The sequence below is a fragment of the Oryx dammah genome, unplaced genomic scaffold (genome assembly GCF_014754425.2).
Source record: "Oryx dammah isolate SB20612 unplaced genomic scaffold, SCBI_Odam_1.1 HiC_scaffold_11081, whole genome shotgun sequence".
In the NCBI taxonomy this organism is placed as follows: domain Eukaryota; kingdom Metazoa; phylum Chordata; class Mammalia; order Artiodactyla; family Bovidae; genus Oryx; species Oryx dammah.
The window spans coordinates 95,022-115,091 of NW_024080475.1; the positions used below are offsets into that span (position 1 = coordinate 95,022).

General features: G+C 40.0%; 1 protein-coding gene across 2 annotated transcripts in view; it reads right to left on the bottom strand.

Moving 5' to 3' along the window:
* The window catches only part of LOC120860529 (neuronal membrane glycoprotein M6-a), a 251,228-nt gene that overhangs the window by 36,417 nt on the left and 194,741 nt on the right, over positions 1-20,070 (bottom strand). For both annotated transcript variants that reach the window (XM_040236349.1, XM_040236350.1), the window contains exon 2: positions 3,318-3,510. In XM_040236349.1, the coding sequence (XP_040092283.1) occupies positions 3,318-3,510 (193 nt within the window). The remainder of the gene's footprint in view (positions 1-3,317; positions 3,511-20,070) is intronic.

Sequence of the window (20,070 nt, forward strand, 5' to 3'; positions counted from 1 at the left end):
ATGTGAGTTGCTGCTACTGCTGCTGCTAAGTCGCTTCAGTCGTGTCCGACTCTGTGCAACCCCATAGACGGCAGCCCACCAGGCTCCCCCGTCCCTGGGATTCTCCAGGCAAGAACACTGGAGTGGGCTGCCATTTCCTTCTCCAATGCATGAAAGTGAAAAGTGAAAGTGAAGTTGCTCAGTCGTGTCTGACTCCTAGCGACCCCATGGACTGCAGCCTACCAGGCTCCTCCGTCCATGGGATTCTCCAGGCAAGAGTATTGGAGTGGGCTGCCGCTGCCTTCTCCGAGAAGTGTGAGTAGGAACATAATTTTGTCTGTGGTTATAAGTTCTTATATGCATGTCTGTGCCATGCCATGCGGAGTCAATTATTGCAGCTTCTCAACTTTCTCTACTTCATTAACCTGATGCATCCTCAAAATCAGCTCAAGTACTAACTACCACTATCTGATTCATATCTATTGAATCTAATGTTTTTGAACTGTGGTGTTGGAGAAGACTCTTGAAAGTCCCTTGGACTTCAAGGAGATTCAACCACTCCATCCTAAAGGAAATCAGTCCTGAATATTCATTGGAATGACTGATGCTGAAACTCCAATACTTTGGGCACCTGATGCAAAGAACTGACTCATTTGAAAAGACCCTGATGCTGGGGAAGATGGAAGGCAAGAGGAGAAGGGGATGACAGAGGACGAGATGGTTGGATGGCATCACTGACTCAATGGACCTGAGTTTGAGTGAACTCCGAGAGTTGGTGATGGACAGGGAGGCCTGGCGTGCTGCAGTCCATGGGGTCTCAAAGAGTCGAACACAACTGAGTGACTGAACTGAACTGAACTGAGTCTAATGTGGATGGCACTTTGCTAACATATGTTTCCTATGTCAGTACAAGAGGAAAAATAATTTGTCTTATACTACTTTGTGTCCCTAAAGATTAGCACAGTGACTTGCACAGAATATAACCCTGTAATATTTGCCAAGTGAATTAATCAAAAAACAAACCAGACTAAAGAGTGTCTTGAAAAAATTGTGAATATTTGAAAATAAGTACATGGTAGAAGTATAATAAATTCAAGGAGTTTTAAATATATTTCCATACTTGATATTTGCAATGACTCAAATAGCAAAATAAGCACTAATCCTAAAGTAACTGTTCTTGAAAAAAGAAGACTGAGGTTTAGCAAGTGAATATAGATTGTAATATAGTGTAATAAGTGAATATAGACTTTATTTTCTTGAGCTCCAAAATCACTGTGGACGATGACTGCAGTCATGAAATTAAAAGACGTGTGCTCCTTGGAAGAAAAGCTACGACCCACCTAGACAGCATATTGAAAAGCAGAGACATTACTTTGTGTACAAAGGTCTACATAGTCAAAGCTATGGTTTTTCCAGTAGTCACATATGGATATGAGAGCCGGACAATAAGAAAGGCTGAGCAATGAAGAATTGAACTATTTTGAACTGTGGTGTTGGAGAAGATTCTTGAGAGTCCCTTGGACAGCAAGGAGATCCAACCAGTCAATCCTAAAGGAAATCAGTCCTGAAAATTCATTGGAAGGAGTGATGCTGAAACTGAAGCTCCAACACTTTGGCCACTTGACGCGAAGAGCCGACTCATTGGAAAAGACCCAGATGCTGGGAAAGATTGAAAGCAGGAGGAGAAGGGGACAGAGGAGGAGATGGTTGTATGGCATCACTGACTTGATGGACATGAGTTTGAGCAGGCTCAGGGAAATGGTAGACAGGGAAGTCTGGTGTGCTGCAGTCCATGAGGTTGCAAAGAGTTGGACACGACTGAGCAACTGAACAACATAGATTGTAAGCATCTCAGAATCGGAGGTTCATCACCAGCCTTGCCTAAGCACATTCACTGACAGGCAAATCACTACATTCTAAGGAGCCCATGTGTACTTTAGAAAACTCTGACTTTTGAAAATGCTACCACTTCTCAGCCACTATGTGACCTTGGATGTACCGCCTGGTTTAATCATACCCAGGAGTTACTGGTACACACCTTCCCTCTGTGTTTTCATGAACTGTTCGCCAACAGGAAGAGGGTTTTAATTCATTAGCTAGCTTCACAGGGCTTAGGATAACGGATTTTAGTTGTTTGAAATATGAAAAGAGAGAACTTGAGCACTTGCTTTTATTCTGATCTAAATGGCATTCTTCTCATGCCAAAGATGCGTTATTGATTTCACATTTCACTCCCAATGTAAGAGGTCAAGGTTAAAGTTCCGGAGTTAGCACATGACCTCTGATCGTCTGCTGCATCCGCACACGTACAGCCCTGCGGAGCTTTTGTCAAGGTTTGTGATCTATGAAGGTTTGTGGTCTAAATGTCAAATAAACATGCTGGCAACTGGTTTTCAGTAGATTTATGCAGTCAATCATTCCGTGCCACTTATTAAGCTTCTTATTTCTTGCAAACTTCTATAACTAAAAGTTAGCACTTTGGATGTAGCCTAAATATAGAGGATCTGTAGATCTTAAAGACATCTGTGGTAGCTTAAAATAATGCACAGTGAAATCATATTTTGTCCAGTGTAGGCTGAGATAAAACTAAAAAGAAAATGTCAGTATTGTCACATTAAAATATATCTATGGCACTTAAGGCTCTTTGCAAGCCAACATGTAATAATCCAAAGTATTCTCAGATAGTTTAATTATATTCCAAATGATGGGTATCATTCATAAACTCTCAAGGATCAATTCATGCTATATACCTGATTCAGTGTTAATCGATAAACTGTCTACTACAGGCTTAAAAAATTCAATTTAATGGATAACGTTGAATTTTCAGAATTTGTAAAATAAAGTTACACTGGGAAATATAAGCGATATAATTTCCTTATCTCTTTTTTCATTATTTTTAAAATTTGTTATATATTCATTTTCATTTGTCAGTGACATTGACGAAGTTCTAAATTGATGCTTCAGAGTTAGGGACTATTTTTAAATAACTTACCTTCCTATCTGAGTGTCTAATCAACAACTACCTACTTTTAATCATTCTGTGTGTGTATGGTTTTGGGGGGGTATTATCACACACATGTTTTGTTATGTTTCTTATTTTATGACCAATGTCTCTCCAATCTTAACTGCCAGTCTATTTTAGATAAACATGAATTATTTCAACTTTTCCTGAAAATTTTGTCATCATTATGTCCAAGGGGACACGCTTTTCACCCTGCCTAAAAGTATTTTTTCGTCTATAAAATACTGCCTCATTTATCTCTAGACCCCTGTTTATTTAACACACAGCACTGAGCACATAGACTCTCAAAATGAGAAGCGATACCAGATGGACCTACATGGTAAAGACGTCCAGCGTATCTCCAGCAGTTCTGGCCATCTCAAAGTAGGTTTGCAGGATGTTGACAGTCCCAGAAAGTGCTTCATGACCACAGCCACAGAAGAGGGCAACCCCGGCGTAGAGCAGGATGGTGGCGATCAGAGAGGCGTAAGGAATGCCGCCCAGGCATTTAATACAGCACTCGAAACACCCTGCAGAAGACCAACAGAAAAAAAATTAGAAATTAATATTCCATGTTAATCTAATGAAACTTTTTCTCAAACTTAAAGGAATATGGAACATACTATGTATTGCATTTCTAGATGACATCAGGTCAACCACACAAATCCAGTCCTATGGTATCCTGGAAAGTATACAAATCAAGTTCCTTAACTAGCAACCATCCTCCACAGGCAAAAGAAGGCTTACTTCAGCTGGGGGTTCCCTCTTCTACCCCAAAATTACAGAAGCCCTTCCTTCCCAAATCGGATTTCCATTTTTTTTTTTGGCTGCACCACATGGTATATGGGATCCTAGTTTCCCAACCAGGGATTGAACTCACGCCCCCTGTGTTGGGAATGCAGAGTCTTAGCCACTGAACTGCCAGCGAAGTCCCAGATTTCCTATAATAATTAATCTTCACTAGACAGGCAAGAATACATGGAAAAACTGTACAAAAAAGATATTCACGACCAAGATAATCACGATGGTGTGATCACTCACCTTGAGCCAGACATCCTGGAATGTGAAGTCAAGTGGGCCTTAGAAAGCATCACTATGAACAAAGCTAGTGGAGGTGATGGAATTCCAGTAGAGCTATTTCAAATCCTGAAAGATGATGCTGTGAAAGTGCTGGACTCAATATGCCAGCACATTTGGGAAACTCAGCAGTGGTCAGAGGACTGGAAAAGGTCAGTTTTCATTCCAATCTCAAAGAAGGCAATGCCAAAGAATGTTCAAGCTACTGTACAATTGCACTCATCTCACACGCTAGTAAAGTAATGCTCAAAATTCTCCAAGCCAGGCTTCAGCAATACATGAACCGTGAACTTTCAGATGTTCAAGCTGGTTTTAGAAAAGGCGGAGGAACCAGGGATCACATTGCCAACATCCGATGGATCATCGAAAAAGCAAGAGAGTTCCAGAAGAAACATCTATTTCTGCTTTATTGACTATGCCAAAGCCCTTGACTGTGTAGATCACAATAAACTGTGGAAAATTCTGAAAGAGATGGGAATACCAGACCACCTGACCTGCCTCTTGAGAAACCTATATGCAGGTCAGGAAACAACAGTTAGAACTGGACATGGAACAACAGACTGGTTCCAAATAGGAAAAGGCGTACGTCAAGGCTGTCTATTGTCACCCTGCTTATTTAACTTATATGCAGAGTACATCATGAGAAACGCTGGGCTGGAAGAAGCACAAGCTGGAATCAAGATTGCCGGGAGAAATATCAATAACCTCATATATGCAGATGACACCACCCTTTTGGCAGAAAGTGAAGAGGAACTCAAAAGCCTCTTGATGAAAATGAAAGATGAGAGTGAAAAAGTTGGCTTAAAGCTCAACATTCAGAAAACGAAGATCATGGCATCTTGTCCCATCACTTCATGGCAAATAGATGAGGGAACAGTGTCAGACTTTATTTTTGGGGGCTCCAAAATCACTGCAGATGGTGACTGCAGCCATGAAATTAAAAGACGCTTCCTCCTTGGAAGGAAAGTTATGACCAACCTAGATAGCATATTCAAAAGCAGAGATATTACTTTGCCAACAAAGGTCCTTCTAGTCAAGTCTATGGTTTTTCCTGTGGTCATGTATGGATGTGAGAGTTGGACTATGAAGAAAGCTGAGCGCCGTAGAATTGATGCTTTTGAACCATGGTGTTGGAGCAGACTCTTGAGAGTCCCTTGGACTGCAAAGAGATCCAACCAGTCCATCCTAAAGGAGATCAGTCTTGGGTGTTCATTGGAAGGACTGATGCTAAACCTGAAACTCCAGTACTTTGGCCACCTCATGCAAAGAGTTGACTCACTGGAAAAGACCCTTATGCTGGGAGGGACTGGGGGCAGGAGGAGAAGGGGACGACAGAGGATGAGATGGCTGGATGGCATCACTGACTTGATGCACATGAGTTTGAGTGAACTCCGGGAGTTGGTGATGGACAGGGAGGCCTGGTGTGCTGCGATTCATGGGGTTGCAAAGAGTCCGCACGACTGAGCGACCGAACTGAACTGAACTGATACGTGCATATCATTCTATCTTGACTGCATTGTTGTCAAATTTCACATTTTGGTTTTTATTTCCATGACATTTATTCTTTTCAACTCCCTGGGTCTGTTTTGTTTACACAGTGAGTCAAAACCTCTTAGTTGTGTGTAAATCCAATTTAGTGAACGTTGACCAGCATTTATTAAAAGTGAAAGAGAATGCAGGAAGGTACTGAGCGTAGGAAGGCACATTACTTTAGAATCACTTTGAGTTTAGAAAAGAGAGACCTGAATTGTTAGGGACTCCACCCCTCTGTGTTTCAGGGTGACGTTATTCTTCTGAATTAATCATTTGTAAAAGAGTGACAATAAAACGGACTCAAATGGTTCTTGTGAGCATTAAATGATCTAACAGAAAATAGTGCATGGCATAGAGTAACTACTCAGTAAATGTTACACCTATCATATTGGATTTGACTGTAACTATTATCAATATTAATTATTATTGTGTTGTAATATGGGTTCCAAAAATCATTTGACCACAGTAACTACTTTCGCTTTTTGAAGTTTCATCATTTTAGTCTTCCATTTTCCAAAGATGGCTTTAAACTAGTCTCAAACATCACTTAACCTTGGTTGTTGATATTCAAAATAAGTATCAGAACTCTCTAGTCAACTCAGATATGTTCTTCTAAGGAATTAACTAGAAATGCCTAAGTATATATGTGTTGCCACAAAAAATACTGATGAGATGCTGTTTCTCAGCCACTGCTGAGAAAGGGAAGTTCAGGTTAGATGTGCAACAAGCAAAGAGGAACTCTGTGTAATCAGTTTCACCTCTATTCCCCACTGCCCCCCCGCACACACCCTATTTCAAAAATTTCCTCCTACCTATCGGCTTTTGGAAATTGTGGATCAAATTTCCTTCTGTAATGCTGAAACCCCTCAAACTCTCTCCATGTTATCAACTTTTCATCTCTTCAGAGACTAGTAACAATTAATATTGGAAAACGGATTGTTATGCACTGTACTTAATTCACGGGAAGATCTGTGTGCGTTTTATCTATAATGTGTATATGTTTATAAGCTACATATGAACCATGCAGTGATTGCAAAGTTCCTGTGTGAGGTAACTTTACATTCAGAGGGTGGTTAGTCTGCTGTTTTATTGCTCATTGACCTAACCTCCTTAAGAGAATTATGGATCATCTTATCTGTCCCAGGAGAGGTTAAAAAAAGGAGTTTGAACACCTTCCCACTTGCACAGCTCTTGCTAGCACAGGCAAAATTATTTCCTGAACATTCCTCCCCCGACACACATGATACACAACACACACGTGCACGCATGCACATACACACACAATGTGGTTAGGTAGAAGAGGGCAGAACACTTTGCCACCTCACGTGATAGGAAGAAATTCCACTGGCAGATGCGTGAGACCAGTGTGTAGAGTGTCTGAATGTCACTGAACACAGTTTGGGGCAGAGATTAACAGGGTAGCAAAAAAAAAAAAATCTTTGATCTGTTTAAAAATAAAGAAAAAACCTAAAATTGGTACCAACCCAAAGAAGAGCTACTCTTAATTTTGGCAAGTGTCCCAGAAAGCCCCATGATCTCAAATCCTTGCCCTTTGTAGTTTCTCTCCCTATTTTTCTTGAAGGGTCTAAATGTGTGGCATTTCTACTGCAGACACTGAGGTGTCCGATTAAAGTATCCACAAAACCCTTAGGAACAGGAGTCAAATATACAGGAAAGGGTCCAAACACCTACTTCATGGATAGGAGTTACCTTTGCTGACCCCACCCCTCAAGCTTCTAACAGAATAAAGATAAATTGGGACTGTCTCAGAACCAAAGGGAGTGGTAAGCCCACTGGGGGTTACCAGATTGTCATGAGTAACATGGAAACTCGCAATACCATATGCAAAATAGATAGCCAATGGGAATTTGCTACATGACTCAGGGAACTCAAACAGGGGCTCTGTAATAATCTAGAAGGGTGGGATGGGGAGGGAGATGGGAGGGGGTTCAGGAGGGAGGGGACATGGGTGAACCCATGGCTGATTCTTGTTGATGTCTGACAGAAAACAATAAAATTCTATAAAGCAATTACCCTTCAATTAAAAAATAAATAAAGTGGCAAAAAAAAGAATTTCTGATTAATTTTGTTACTAATTCCAGTCAGTTTCTGCTTATTTCATGTTCGTGTCCGACTCTTTGCGACCACATGGACGGTAGCCTACCAGGGTCTGCCGTCCATTGGATTTTCCAGGCAAGAATACTGGAGTGGGCTGCTATTTCCTTCTCCAGCAGACCTTCCCCAACGAACCCGGGTCTCCTGCATTGCAGACAGACGCTTTCCCGTCTGAGCCACCAGGGAAGCTCCTGTTGTGTGTTAGTTGGACCAATTCTAGCCTACAAGCAACCAGGCCTGTCTGCCTAGACTCTATATATATGGTGGGAGGGGAGATGCTCTTTGTGCCATAGTCTGTGTAGTATTAAGGATAAAGTGAAAGTGTGAGTCGCTCTGTCAACGTCTGACTCTTTGTGACCCCATGGACTGTAGCCCGCCAGGCTCCTCTGTCCATGGAATTCTCTAGGCAAGAACACTGGAGTGGGTAGCCATTCCCTTCTCCAGGAGATCCTCCCCAACCAGGGATCGAATTAAGGTCTCCAGCATTGCAGGCAGATTCTTTACCATCTCAACCACCAGGGAAACCCAAACATTAAGTATAGCTTTCATTGAAAAACTGCCTTTTATTTGGAAAAACATGAGAGAAATTTCAATACTGAGTAAACCCAAATGGACAAGTCTGAGTTAACAGGCATTTCCAGATGAGCTTAAAATCTCCAAACTAAACAGAAATATTTCTTTAACTTTCTATTTAAATGCTGTCACTTAAATCCCTCAGACTGACAGTACCCTTATGGATAAGTACCAATTCCTTTAAACCTCCTTTACTGTCAGATCAAGTTATAATCTTTCCATTTCAGTCCTGTGAAATGAGAGTTGCTCAGTCGTGTCTAACTCTTTGCAACCCCATAGACTATACAGTCCATGGAATTCTCCACGCCAGAATACTGGAGTGGGCAGCCTTTCCCTTCTCCAGGGGATCTTCCCTACCCAGGGATCAAACCCAGGTCTTCTGCACTGCATGCAAATTCTTTACCAATTGAGCTACTAGGGAAGCCCCATTTTCAGTCCTGATCCTCTGCAAAACTTTTACTCAAAGTAAGAAACTTCTGATGCATATTTTGCACTTGTAATGGGCTGGATTCTGATTGCCCTACTCTTCTGCAAGGTCTGAGTTGCCTATTGGCTTTTAAAGAAGGCTTTCAGAACTCCCATCTGGGGAAGCAGTGCACCATTTCGGCGTTCTCTCCAGCTGCCAGAATCCCACGTAGCTGCTGGCAGGGGAGCTTCTTTCCTCCCACAGAGAGAAGCGGCCTTGGCATAGCAGCAGAGTTACCATGGCAACTGTGCTCCGGGGCCCAGGAGATGCTCCCAACAATCATCTTCTGAGGCTGAGGATTCTGCTGCCACCATCGCCATATTTCTTACTGTGCCTCCAATGAGAAAGCACTCCATCAAATAATATCAGTGAAAGCATAGTACGCGGAGGGCTGGTACCGGCAAAAATACCTTTTCTTGAGAAAACTCTATTAAAAATAATAAAATGACTTTCCCCAGGAAACATTTTCAATATTAGATATGCTGAAAGTAGGGCCACTGATTCTCAAACAGAGCTGATGGTTGAAATCCTGAACCCAGAATTTACATGCTGTAGACATACCTGTACACACAAACAAGCATTTCTCGTATCTAGTTCCTGTTTTTTTGTATTTTCTCAGAATGAATTAATGCTATGTTCTTACTGTCACACAGAAGAAATTACTGGACTTTCTTTTCAATACACTCTGAAATATTAGCAACTGTATCAAAATTTCAAAGAAGATAAAAGCTATATTGTATCTTAGTCTATAAAAATAGTCTATTTTTTTAAAGTGGGACATATGCTGCTTAATTTTCTTTCATTAAAACACTGTGAAGTAAACACAAGCCTTTTCTCACTCCAGAGTGCACCAAAATAAAGGGAGAAAAGTCTAAATCAACAAGAAAGAGAGTAAGAGAGACAGACAGCTAAGAAGAGAGACCAACAAAACGGAGGGCCCTGGAACGGAGGCTGATGTGTGAGGCTGCCGAGAGACTGACAATGTACTCACTGGTAATGCTTTTCCAGCACCACTTACCAAAGACCTGATTCTTTATCTTGCAACCTGCCATAACACCTCTGTCATTACCAAGTAGCCACTGAGGTCTGAGTCTCTTTGCGGGCAGTCTAATTCTGTTCAACCACTGGTCTGTTGTCTACTGGCCTGTGCCCCAGCTTTGGAGCTTATCTTGGTTGGTTGTGGAGAAAATGCCCTCAACTTGCTCCTCTTCCTCATGTGTGTCATGCCACTGATGGCCCTATTACATTAACATACACATTTTAGAAACAGTTTGATTCCACAATTTACCTTACTGGGGTTCAGATGGGTATTTTTATAATGATTGCACGTCTAGAAATTTCGCAAAACCTATTTTTGATCCTCTGAATTATTTTAGTTCTGTGAATTATTTTGTGTTGATAATTATTCCATCTGTGAAAATTCTGAGCTTTCTTTCCATTATTTGTGCCTTTCTACTACTGACCTTTCTCTTGATTCTACTCTCTTGTTTGACCATCAAGCGTTATGTATGCTATCGGTTGACTGGTTAAAAAGGTATCTTCAGTTTTGAATTCCATAACTGGCTTTTCCCCATCTGTCGAAATAATTTTATGTTTTTCTTTTTATCTGCCATTTCAATATTTTTTTCAATTTTAAATTAAACTTGCATCCCTGAGAAAAACCCAACTGAGTCATACTGTATTTTTTAATATGTTGCTGAACTTGTCATGCTAACATTTTGTTCAATGCTTTTGTGTGTATCAGTTCATTCCACAAATAGCTGTCAGGCCCTCACCAGGTGCCAGGCGCTTCATGAATTGCTGGTGCTGTGGAAGTAAGTAAAAAAATAAAATAAAATTCTGCTCTAGTTCTAGAGGTGGAAGACAGACAAATGAGATGCAGAAGTAATATGTGTAAGAATGTGAAAAGTGCAAAGAAAAGCAAAATATTGAAGAGGGGTAGGGAACATTGGAATAATTCAGGGAAGGAATAACTAAGAAGACAAATTTTAAAGGATGAGAGGAGGTAAAGGGGCCAGGCAAGAGAGTTTCAGGAGCAGAGGGCTTCAAAGAGAGGAAAGGCACATGTGAACGTCCTGAGGAAGGCGCCTGAGGATTCGAAAAGCATCTAAGAAGTCAGTGGTGGTAAAACAGATGGAAGCTGAAACAAAAGAAGCTAAGGGGAGATGATGAGATGACCGACGTCCTGGGTGAGAACAGGGATGCTCATGCTCATGAATGGGACTGACATCTAATCTGTGCTTTCTTGTTTTATAATCAAGTTCATACCAACCTTGTAAGGTGACCTTTTTTCTACACCCTGAGGTTGTTTGCATTAGGTTTAGCTGCATAATAAATATTTGGTAGAACCAGCCAATAACACCATCCAGGCCAGTTGCATACTTCATGGAAGAAGGTTAACTACTGATCTAATTATTTACAGAACTAATCAAGCTTTCTTTTGCTTCTTAATGTTGTTTGCTAGGTTCAAAGTGGTAGGCATTTGCAAACTTAGTGTAAGGTTTCAAACTTTTGATGAAGTTTTATGTAACTTGTATAGTATTTTTAACCGATTCGTCATCTGCATGTATCTCCTTTTGTTTCCCCTGATGATTTCAGTTCCCTCCCTCCTCCTCTTCTTCCTTCTGGCCTTCAGTCCTTCATGCACACCTTCCTCTCACTCTGCTATTTCTACTCGCGGTCCAGTGGCTAGAAAGTCACATGCCTCCCCCTTGGCCACACAGAACAAACAGCGCAATTCTACCGTGTGTGCCAGGACAGGGCTCCATAAATATTCAGCCAACAGCCCTACTTGCTAATGAGTAATGTCAATGGCTTTTAAATACTACTATTGTTAATTGTCAATTGCTAATTGTAATAAGTAATGTCAATGGCTTTTAAATACTACTCTTGGGCTTCCCTGGTAGCTCAGATGGTAAAGAGTCTGCCTGCAATGTGGGAGACTTGGGTTTGATCTCTGGGTCAGGAAGGTCCCCTGGAGAAGGAAATGGCAACCCACTCCAGTATTCTTGCCTGGAAGATTTAATCCCATGGACAGAGGAGCCTGGCGGGCTGCGGTCCACGGGGTCGAAAAGAGTTGGACACGACTGAGCGACTATCTCACACACACACACACACACACACACACCCTTTTCAAATAACCCATTCTGCATGATTACTTTGTTTCCTTAGATTCTGTTCTTAAGTTTTCTCTTCCGTTTTTACTTTCTATCTTTTTATAGGGTGCTCCTATACATTTCATCATGCCTAGAGAGGGATATGTGTGTGCTTAGTTGCTCAGTTATGTCGGACTCTGTGATCCAAGACTGTACCCTACCAGGCTCCTCTGTCCACAGGATTTTTTCAGGCAGGAATACCAGAGTGGGTAGCCATTTCCTTCCCCAGGGGATCTTCCCGATCCAGGAATCGAACCTGAGTCTCTTACATCTCCTGCCTTGCAGACAGATTCTTTACCCACTGAGCCAATGGATGCTGAACTATTAATCTTCAGTATTTTATCTTTTTTAACATAAACATTTAGAGGGATAAGATGAGAGTGAATTGTGCTTGTGAAAAAGTTTTATACTGTAAGATTACAGTAAACAAAATTTCTAACATTAACCCTTTGATTAATGACATGATCAACTAAAGTTTTAAAGTGTCCTAGAATATAGCTTAAATAATCATCCAATATTATTGAAATGTTAACACTTTATTTAAATATATTCCTCGCCAAACAAAGTACAGGGTTAAGGTAAATATTTGAATAATTACAAATGAATGCTTCTTCATTCAGTTCAGTTCAGTCGCTCAGTAGTGTCCAACTCTTTGCAACCCCATGGACTGCAGCACGCTAGTACTCCCTGTCCATCACCAGCTCCCTTAATCACAACTTCCTTCATTACAAAGGGACAACAAAAGATCTGTAGATATTTGAGGAACACCTCCAACTTGAAAGAAATAAAAATAAAATAATAATAAAAAATAAATTAAAAATAAACACAAAAAGAGCTCAGAGAAATGAAAGACAAAGCAGGCAGCTGGTGAAAGTTTAAACGGGTGTGCGCACACACACATACATTCACATATTCCTATGTTCTCCTAGGATATAATTAAATACATTGTACATGGACTTCCCTGGTGGCTCAGATGGTAAGAATCCGTGTGCCATGTGGGAGACCTGGGTTCGATCCCTGGGTTGGGAAGATCCCCTGGAGGAGGGCATGGCAACCTGTAGAATCCCCATGGACAGAGGAGCCTGGTGGGCTACAGTCCATGGGTTGCAAAGAGTCAGACACGACTGAGTGACTAAGCGCAGCACATTCTTGAAATAAGAGTGGATGCTAAAAATAGGTAACTGCAAAAAAAGCTAAAAGTTCTTATTTTAAAATATGATAGCAGAAGTTTAAATTTAATGGATGAGGTAAAAGACAAAGAAAAGGAAATATATATCAAAGAACAAAAAGGTGAAGATGGAAATTGGAGAGAGAACATAAGCAACTTAGAAGATCAGATAAGGAAGTCCAATTTCGATATTCAAATGTAATGAGGTCCATCAACAAGAGCGAGAAAGCGAAGATTAGCAAATTATCAAATACTACAAAACAGTCTCTTAGAATCGAAGAACACATGTCTCCAGATGAGAAGGACTTTTTCTCATGGGCTGGTTTCCTTTCTGTAGCCCTTACCCACAGCCTCATGATATCAAGGAGACAAGCATCCTGGGGTTGGCTGTGTGCCTCTTCCAGTTACAACAGCTGGGATCACAGACAATAAGTATCTTAGACAACACCATCATCAGACAAGAGAAATGGGAAGTTATCCACTAATGGGAAAGCAGATGACTTTTCAGAGGACCATTTCTGAAGATGTAACAATTCCATTTGGCCTTAGGATCCTTAAGTGTTTGTGAAAATTTTAGTGACAGGAAGCCAGCCTCACTTCCTCTTAACCTATTACATAATTCCTTGTCCCATGGGTAGAAACAGTATGTGAAAGAAAAAGAAAGTGAAGTTGCTCAGTCATGTCCGACTCTGTGACCCCATGGACTGTAGCTTACCAAGCTCCTCCTTCCGTGGGATTCTCCAGGCAAGAATACTGGAGTGGGTTGCCATTTCCTTCTCCAGGGGATCTTCCCGACCCAGGGACTGAACCCGGGTCTCCCGCATTGCGGGCAGACACTTTACCCTCTGAGCCACCAGGGAAGCTCCAACAGTGTAGCCACCATTAGGTCAGACTTGACTGTCCTAGGTTTATTTCACATGCTCATCCTTTTTTTTCCATGCTTTGCTGGCAGCACAGTTACTGAATCGCTCTACCAATATACAGTGATTTTTTTTTAAGCACCTACTAGTTCTACGTGCTGAGTCTACAAGAGTGAAAGTCGCTCAGTCATGTCCGACTCTTTGCAACCCCATGGACTATACAGTCCATGGAATTCTCTAGGCCAGAATACTGGAGTGGGTAGCCTTTCCCTTCTCCAGGGGATCTTCCCAACCCAGGAATCAAACCCAGGTCTCCCGCATTGCGGGTGGATTCTTTACCAGCTGAGCCACAAGGGAAGCCCAAGAATACTGGAGTGGGCAGCCTATCTCTGCTCCAGAGGATCTTCCTGACCCAGGAATCAAACCAGGTCTCCCACATTGCAGGTGGATTCTTTACCAACTGAGCTATGAGTGAAGCCCATATGATGGCGTCTACAAGAGTGACAAGAAATATGATCTCTACCTACCAGTAGCGAGAATGAGCCCACATACTGCTAGGAAATAAAATTTGAAATTTCTAGCACTTTCTACCAAGTTTTCTAAAAATATTCTACCTGAATATTTAGCATCGTTGTGATGTCTTGCGTGTCCAACCTGAGCAGCCAGAAGCACCATATTCATCAACCATCAGGAAGAGTGGCAGTGACTGTGGAGTTCAAAGTCACTTGAAGGACAGTGGGAAAATGTCCTTGGTGTAAAGGAGAGCATACTAGACAGATGAGCGGTACCATGAGAGTTCAGAATTGTGCTTGTGAAGAATTTTTTATACTGTAAACTTTACAGCAAACAGAATTTCTAACACTAGACCTTTGGTTAATGATGTGATCATGTAACATTTCAAAGCATGCTAGAATATACCTCAGATAACCCCCCAATATTATTGAAATGTTATTAACGCTTTACTTAAATTATCCCTGGCCTAAAAAAATTACAGAGTTGAGATAAATATTTGAATAATTCAGGATAAAGTGGCATGATAAAGAATACAAATGCGCACAATAGGTTTTCATGTTAAATACTTTACTCATTGCTACAATACTGAGATTAGATAGATTAGTCCCTAACTTTAAAAAGAAAATCTTGGAACAGGAAGAGAATAGGCAGTGTTTGGAAATATTGTTTATATTCTGCTAAGTTTCTGGCTAGGTACCAAAATCACCAGGGATTTTCTCAAAAACAGAGATCCTAGGATCCCCTCCATTGAAAACATTGCTCTTTTTATCAAGTACTTCGGCTGACTCTGATGTACAGATCTAAGAGCACACGGAAACCATGCAGTCTTCTATAAAATCATATTAAATGTCTCACATACCCTAAAATGAGTTGACAAACCAGATACGCATGTAATACAAGGATTAAGAAGGATTTACTCTAGAAATTTTGAACAAATCATTAAACAAAACATGCAGGCTATAACTAAATGACAACAAAAATCATTTTTTGAACAATTCCAAAGGTTCACAAATAGTGCCAAGACTTGTGGTGTACTGCCGGGTAAGTGTCATCTTCACAGTAACCCTGTGAAGGGGGTATAATCATTCATTTCTCAAATGATTACTGAGGGCTGGTATTGAAAAAAGTTTGTGAAAGGCTGTGTATAGTGAATTTTCCAGAAGAATGACGAGATTTTCCTTTTAAATATGTTTTTATTATGGACACATTTATAAAACTATTTGCAACTCCAGAGTGTAAAAAAAAATACCATTAATTACAGAACAATCTGTACTGGTCAACATGACTTAGCAAGAATGTTTTGATTAATTAAACTCATTTCCCTAAGGCAAAAAAATTAATTGTTTAGATAATGATTGGAGCCATACTCTTCTGGCTGTGATAAACAGACCTCAAGGGCGAGAGAACAGTCAGGTGGAGACATGTTTCTGAGATCCAACCAGAGCAATTCCTGGAAGGAAAAAAGCTGAGCCCCCAAACTGGTCTGAGTTCCAGACACCTGTGAGGTCTTTGCAGCACACCCTGTGCTTGTTTAAATGATGTTCAGAGATCCAGTTAAAACCCTTACTGCCCCCTGTAATGCTGCTGCTGCTAAGTCGCTTCAGTCGTGTCCGACTCTGTGCGACCCCATAGATGGCGGCCCACCAGGCTCCCCCATCCCTGGGATTCTCCAGGCAAGAACACTGGAGAGGGTTGCCATTTCCTTCTCCAATGCATGAAAGTGAAAAGTGAAAGTGAAGTCGCTCAGTCGTGTCCAACTCTTAGCGACCCCATGGACTGCAGCCCACCAGGCTCCTCCATCCATGGGATTTTCCAGGCAAGAGTACTGGAGTGGGGTGCCATTGCCTTCTTCGCCCCTTGTAATGAGTGAACCGGTAAACATAAATTTCAGTGTGGCCGTGTCCTCACAACGTTCAGACCTATGTTCAAAATGCCATTAGTTCTGGGGTTTATCCACAGCTGCTGTCCCAAAGATGTATTATCTTAGAACAAAAATATATGACAATTTCTCATAATTGCATAGGTTTACTGGACTCTGATGGGCAGTTTTCACTTGGGATCGTTCTCCTGCAGCTAAAAGAGGAATGGAGACTGATTGCTTGACTGAGCTGGTTTCTCCACTTGCAGTTGGCAAATATGGTGAATGAGGGATTATAAAAAAATGTCTCTAATGCTGCCTGTACAGCGCAAAGCAGCTGCTAGAACTGTCCAGAATTTTCAGCGCAACAAGGTATTCTGTGTTGTGAAATAAGCATGTGTTATATAATCAAGCAGTATGATACTTGGAGATTATTTTTAAATTTTAAACAGTATGTAAGACTTTGTAAAATTATACCAATTACATACAGCAGTCTGGATTCCAGATCAAGTATTCTAATATCCTAATATTATATTGTTACTTTAAAAATAACAATAAGGGAATTTTAAAAATTAATCTTAAAAATGACATTTACAGTTTAAAAGTCATTTTGGTCCAAAAAATAAAAAAATATTGCTCCATGTATGAACCATATGACAATTTTTTAAGAATATTGATCACAGTTTTACTTGAAACTCCAGTGAGAAAAGGCAAAATGGGATCATTTACTAACATAGTCCATGTACATGATCAAACACATATTTTCTATAGAACTGGAGTAGATTTAAAAAATAATTGTGGAATTCAAAGATATTCTTGAAAATAAAAACATATCTTGAAAAGCTAAGGGTAATAATTTCAAATTATAAATTAAAGTTGTGAAAGAAATATTATAAAGTTAAAAAATACAAATTCTCTTTTTAAACACTGTGAATTACTTATAGAAAGTTTATTTATTCAATTTAGTTTATAGAAAATCACTGAGACATTTGCAGAGACAGCCATATTTCTCTAAACATAATTATAGGGTTTTTAATGTAATCTGGTATTTTAAAATTTGCACATTTATTCTAAATTAAAATTTTTTTTTTTCAGAAAGGCAGGTATCAAAATTTTCTGTTTCATAGTTCCCTGGTAGCTCAGCTGGTAAAGAATCCGCCTGCAATGCAGGAGACCCTGGTTCGATCTGTGGGTTGGGAAGATTCCCTGGAGAAGGGAAAGGCTACCCACTCCAGTATTCTTGCCTGGAGAAGCCCATGGACAGAGGAGCCTGGTGGGCTGCAGTCCATAGGGTCACAGAATTGGACACAACTGAGCGACTAAGCACACAAATATCATAGTTACGAAATATAAAAAAAATTAGTATGAGGCAAAATATAAAGTCATCGTCTGAACCACCAAAATGATAATGTTTTCAAGTACAATTTCTTACATCACAATGTTACTTTAAAATATATGTGGAATAGAGAACAAAGCAAACCACCTCCTGATAATCACAGTGAGATGTTTTACCATGACCATTAGCAGAGGTTTTAAAATGGGTATATTTTTTCCCAATTAGTTTCATGACAAGTCATTTTTCTCAGTCACAAACAACCTGTCATAATTTGTAAGAAGGAAAACTCTGCTTCCACAGTTGAAGCACTATTGAGTATCTAAATTATCTAATGTCTCTTTGGAAAGAGGCAAAATGGCAGCATTGCAAAGTAGAAATGTCACTTCTGCAAGTGCTATCTTTTCTCAAGTACCAGAAACTTTAAAAAGCTAAAATATATTTTTAAAATCAACAGAATAATATTCTTCTTTTCTCTCCCTCTCTGGTTTCTTCTCTCATCAGAGGAGCTATGGTTCTCTGCTCTTCTCTCTAAAGACCAGGGAAGTACTAGTTCAAAGTCTCTAGTAAATCTTTTTAAATGTTGCAGAAGAAATGTTGATTTTATCTGAGCCAGGCAGAAGCCCTCCATTTTGTTGCTTCTATTACAAGCTGAATGAGCTTTGTGATCACAAAATATACATGCACTGTTTTTTAATTACAGCAATTTTCATCCCCGGCTAATTTGTCCCATGCCATATGGATTTTATGTCCTTTGCTTCTTTTGATTATAACCCAAATGACTCCTAGATACTGGCGGTTGAAAAATAAAGGTTTAGAGACAGATGACTACAAAGCAGCCTTGAACATGCTATAAGGGAATTGGCCTTTTAGGTGCTTTTGTATTCTGCTCACCACAGGACGCATCTTTAAGAGAGCTCAGCCTATGTATGAAAACCTGCACTTCACACAAATCGTTTTATTCCCTGTCAGTAATCCCCACAATTTTATGAATACAGACAAAGCTCATTTTCAGTTCCTGCCAGTCACCTCAAGTGGCTGTGAAGTTAAAGTAAGAATTGCTGCCAAAGAAATAGAATGCTCATAGAGAACTGGAAAGGCAGATATATTACACAAAACATTAGATTTTTGTAATCTCTAGTGTATACTCTACACTTTGGTATAGCACTCCTGTGTTGTGGTTTGCAGTGAGTTGACAACTTCTGATATCAGGGACTAAGATTTATATATCTTTACACATCTGGGATTTCATAAAGCTTGGTTCATGCACACAGCAAGCGTGGAAAACTCCTAGGACTTATCTTCTATTTCTATTTGGTGGTGTGTTTTTTTCTTGTTTTGGTTGCCTATAAACTGGAAGGATAAGTCAACATCAATTTCAACATGTTGTCCGTTCAAATTATATTGGAAAAAAAAATTAGAGTCATAGCAATGGAATCAGAAGATGCAGTTTAATTCAAGGAAACTTTAGAAGCATACTCCACAATGTAAAGGAAAACAGTCATTTCTGTCTTTGGCCAGGACTGGGCACTGCTGAGATATAATGGAAAGAACCCTGAAGAAAGCAGCAGTAGAAGGGTGACATTTCTGCTTTTTCTCAGTAAGCAGCAGTTCTCAAACTTTGATTTTTTTTTTCTGTTTCTAATAAAGCAAAATCTAATTTTTAAAAACTCATTTGGTGGGTTGTGTGGGGATACAGAATTGGCGTTATTACCCTTAAAGCTGCTGTATGAGCTCACTAGCTTAACGTTTTTCTCTAATCACTGGAAAGTCTAAGGCAGATAATCCTTAAAGACTCTGCTTATTAAACAAATACATTGGCCTTAAAACATGGAGAACAATGTTCTGTATTTTTGATAAATACCACTGATACTTCCTGCAGTTTTGACAGGTATATGGGATCAAATTTAGATAACTGAAAAGATTATTTTTATCCAACATCATCTGTCAATGCTCATGCTAAGACTGAACTTGGAAGTGAGTGAAAAGAATTGGAGTGAAAGATATTTAAGATTGTTTAATAAGTGACAGTGACTAACATATTCCAATGGTCTGGTAATTTTTACTATTTCCTGTGACCAAACCCCAAGTGATGATTTATGTAATTAAATTATGGATAATGTATAACATGTAAAGATTTCTCTCTACTGGTAAGAATAATGTACTTTTTAAATCCTATTATCATTTTAAGATAATATTCTGGGAGAAGAGTTTACAGTGACTTCAGTGGTTTACCGGCACAATGAGACTAAATGAGACCTATATTTGCTGCCATTTAGTTACATGAACATGATACTTGTGCCTAAGATCATTTTCCTTCACTTAAGAAACCACAAGACCTGAAGCATTTCACAGACAGAATTGAATGAGGAAAATCCAGGGGAAACATACAGAAGTGACCTTGACCATCTCGTGACCGGGAAACAAATGTCCCCGAGG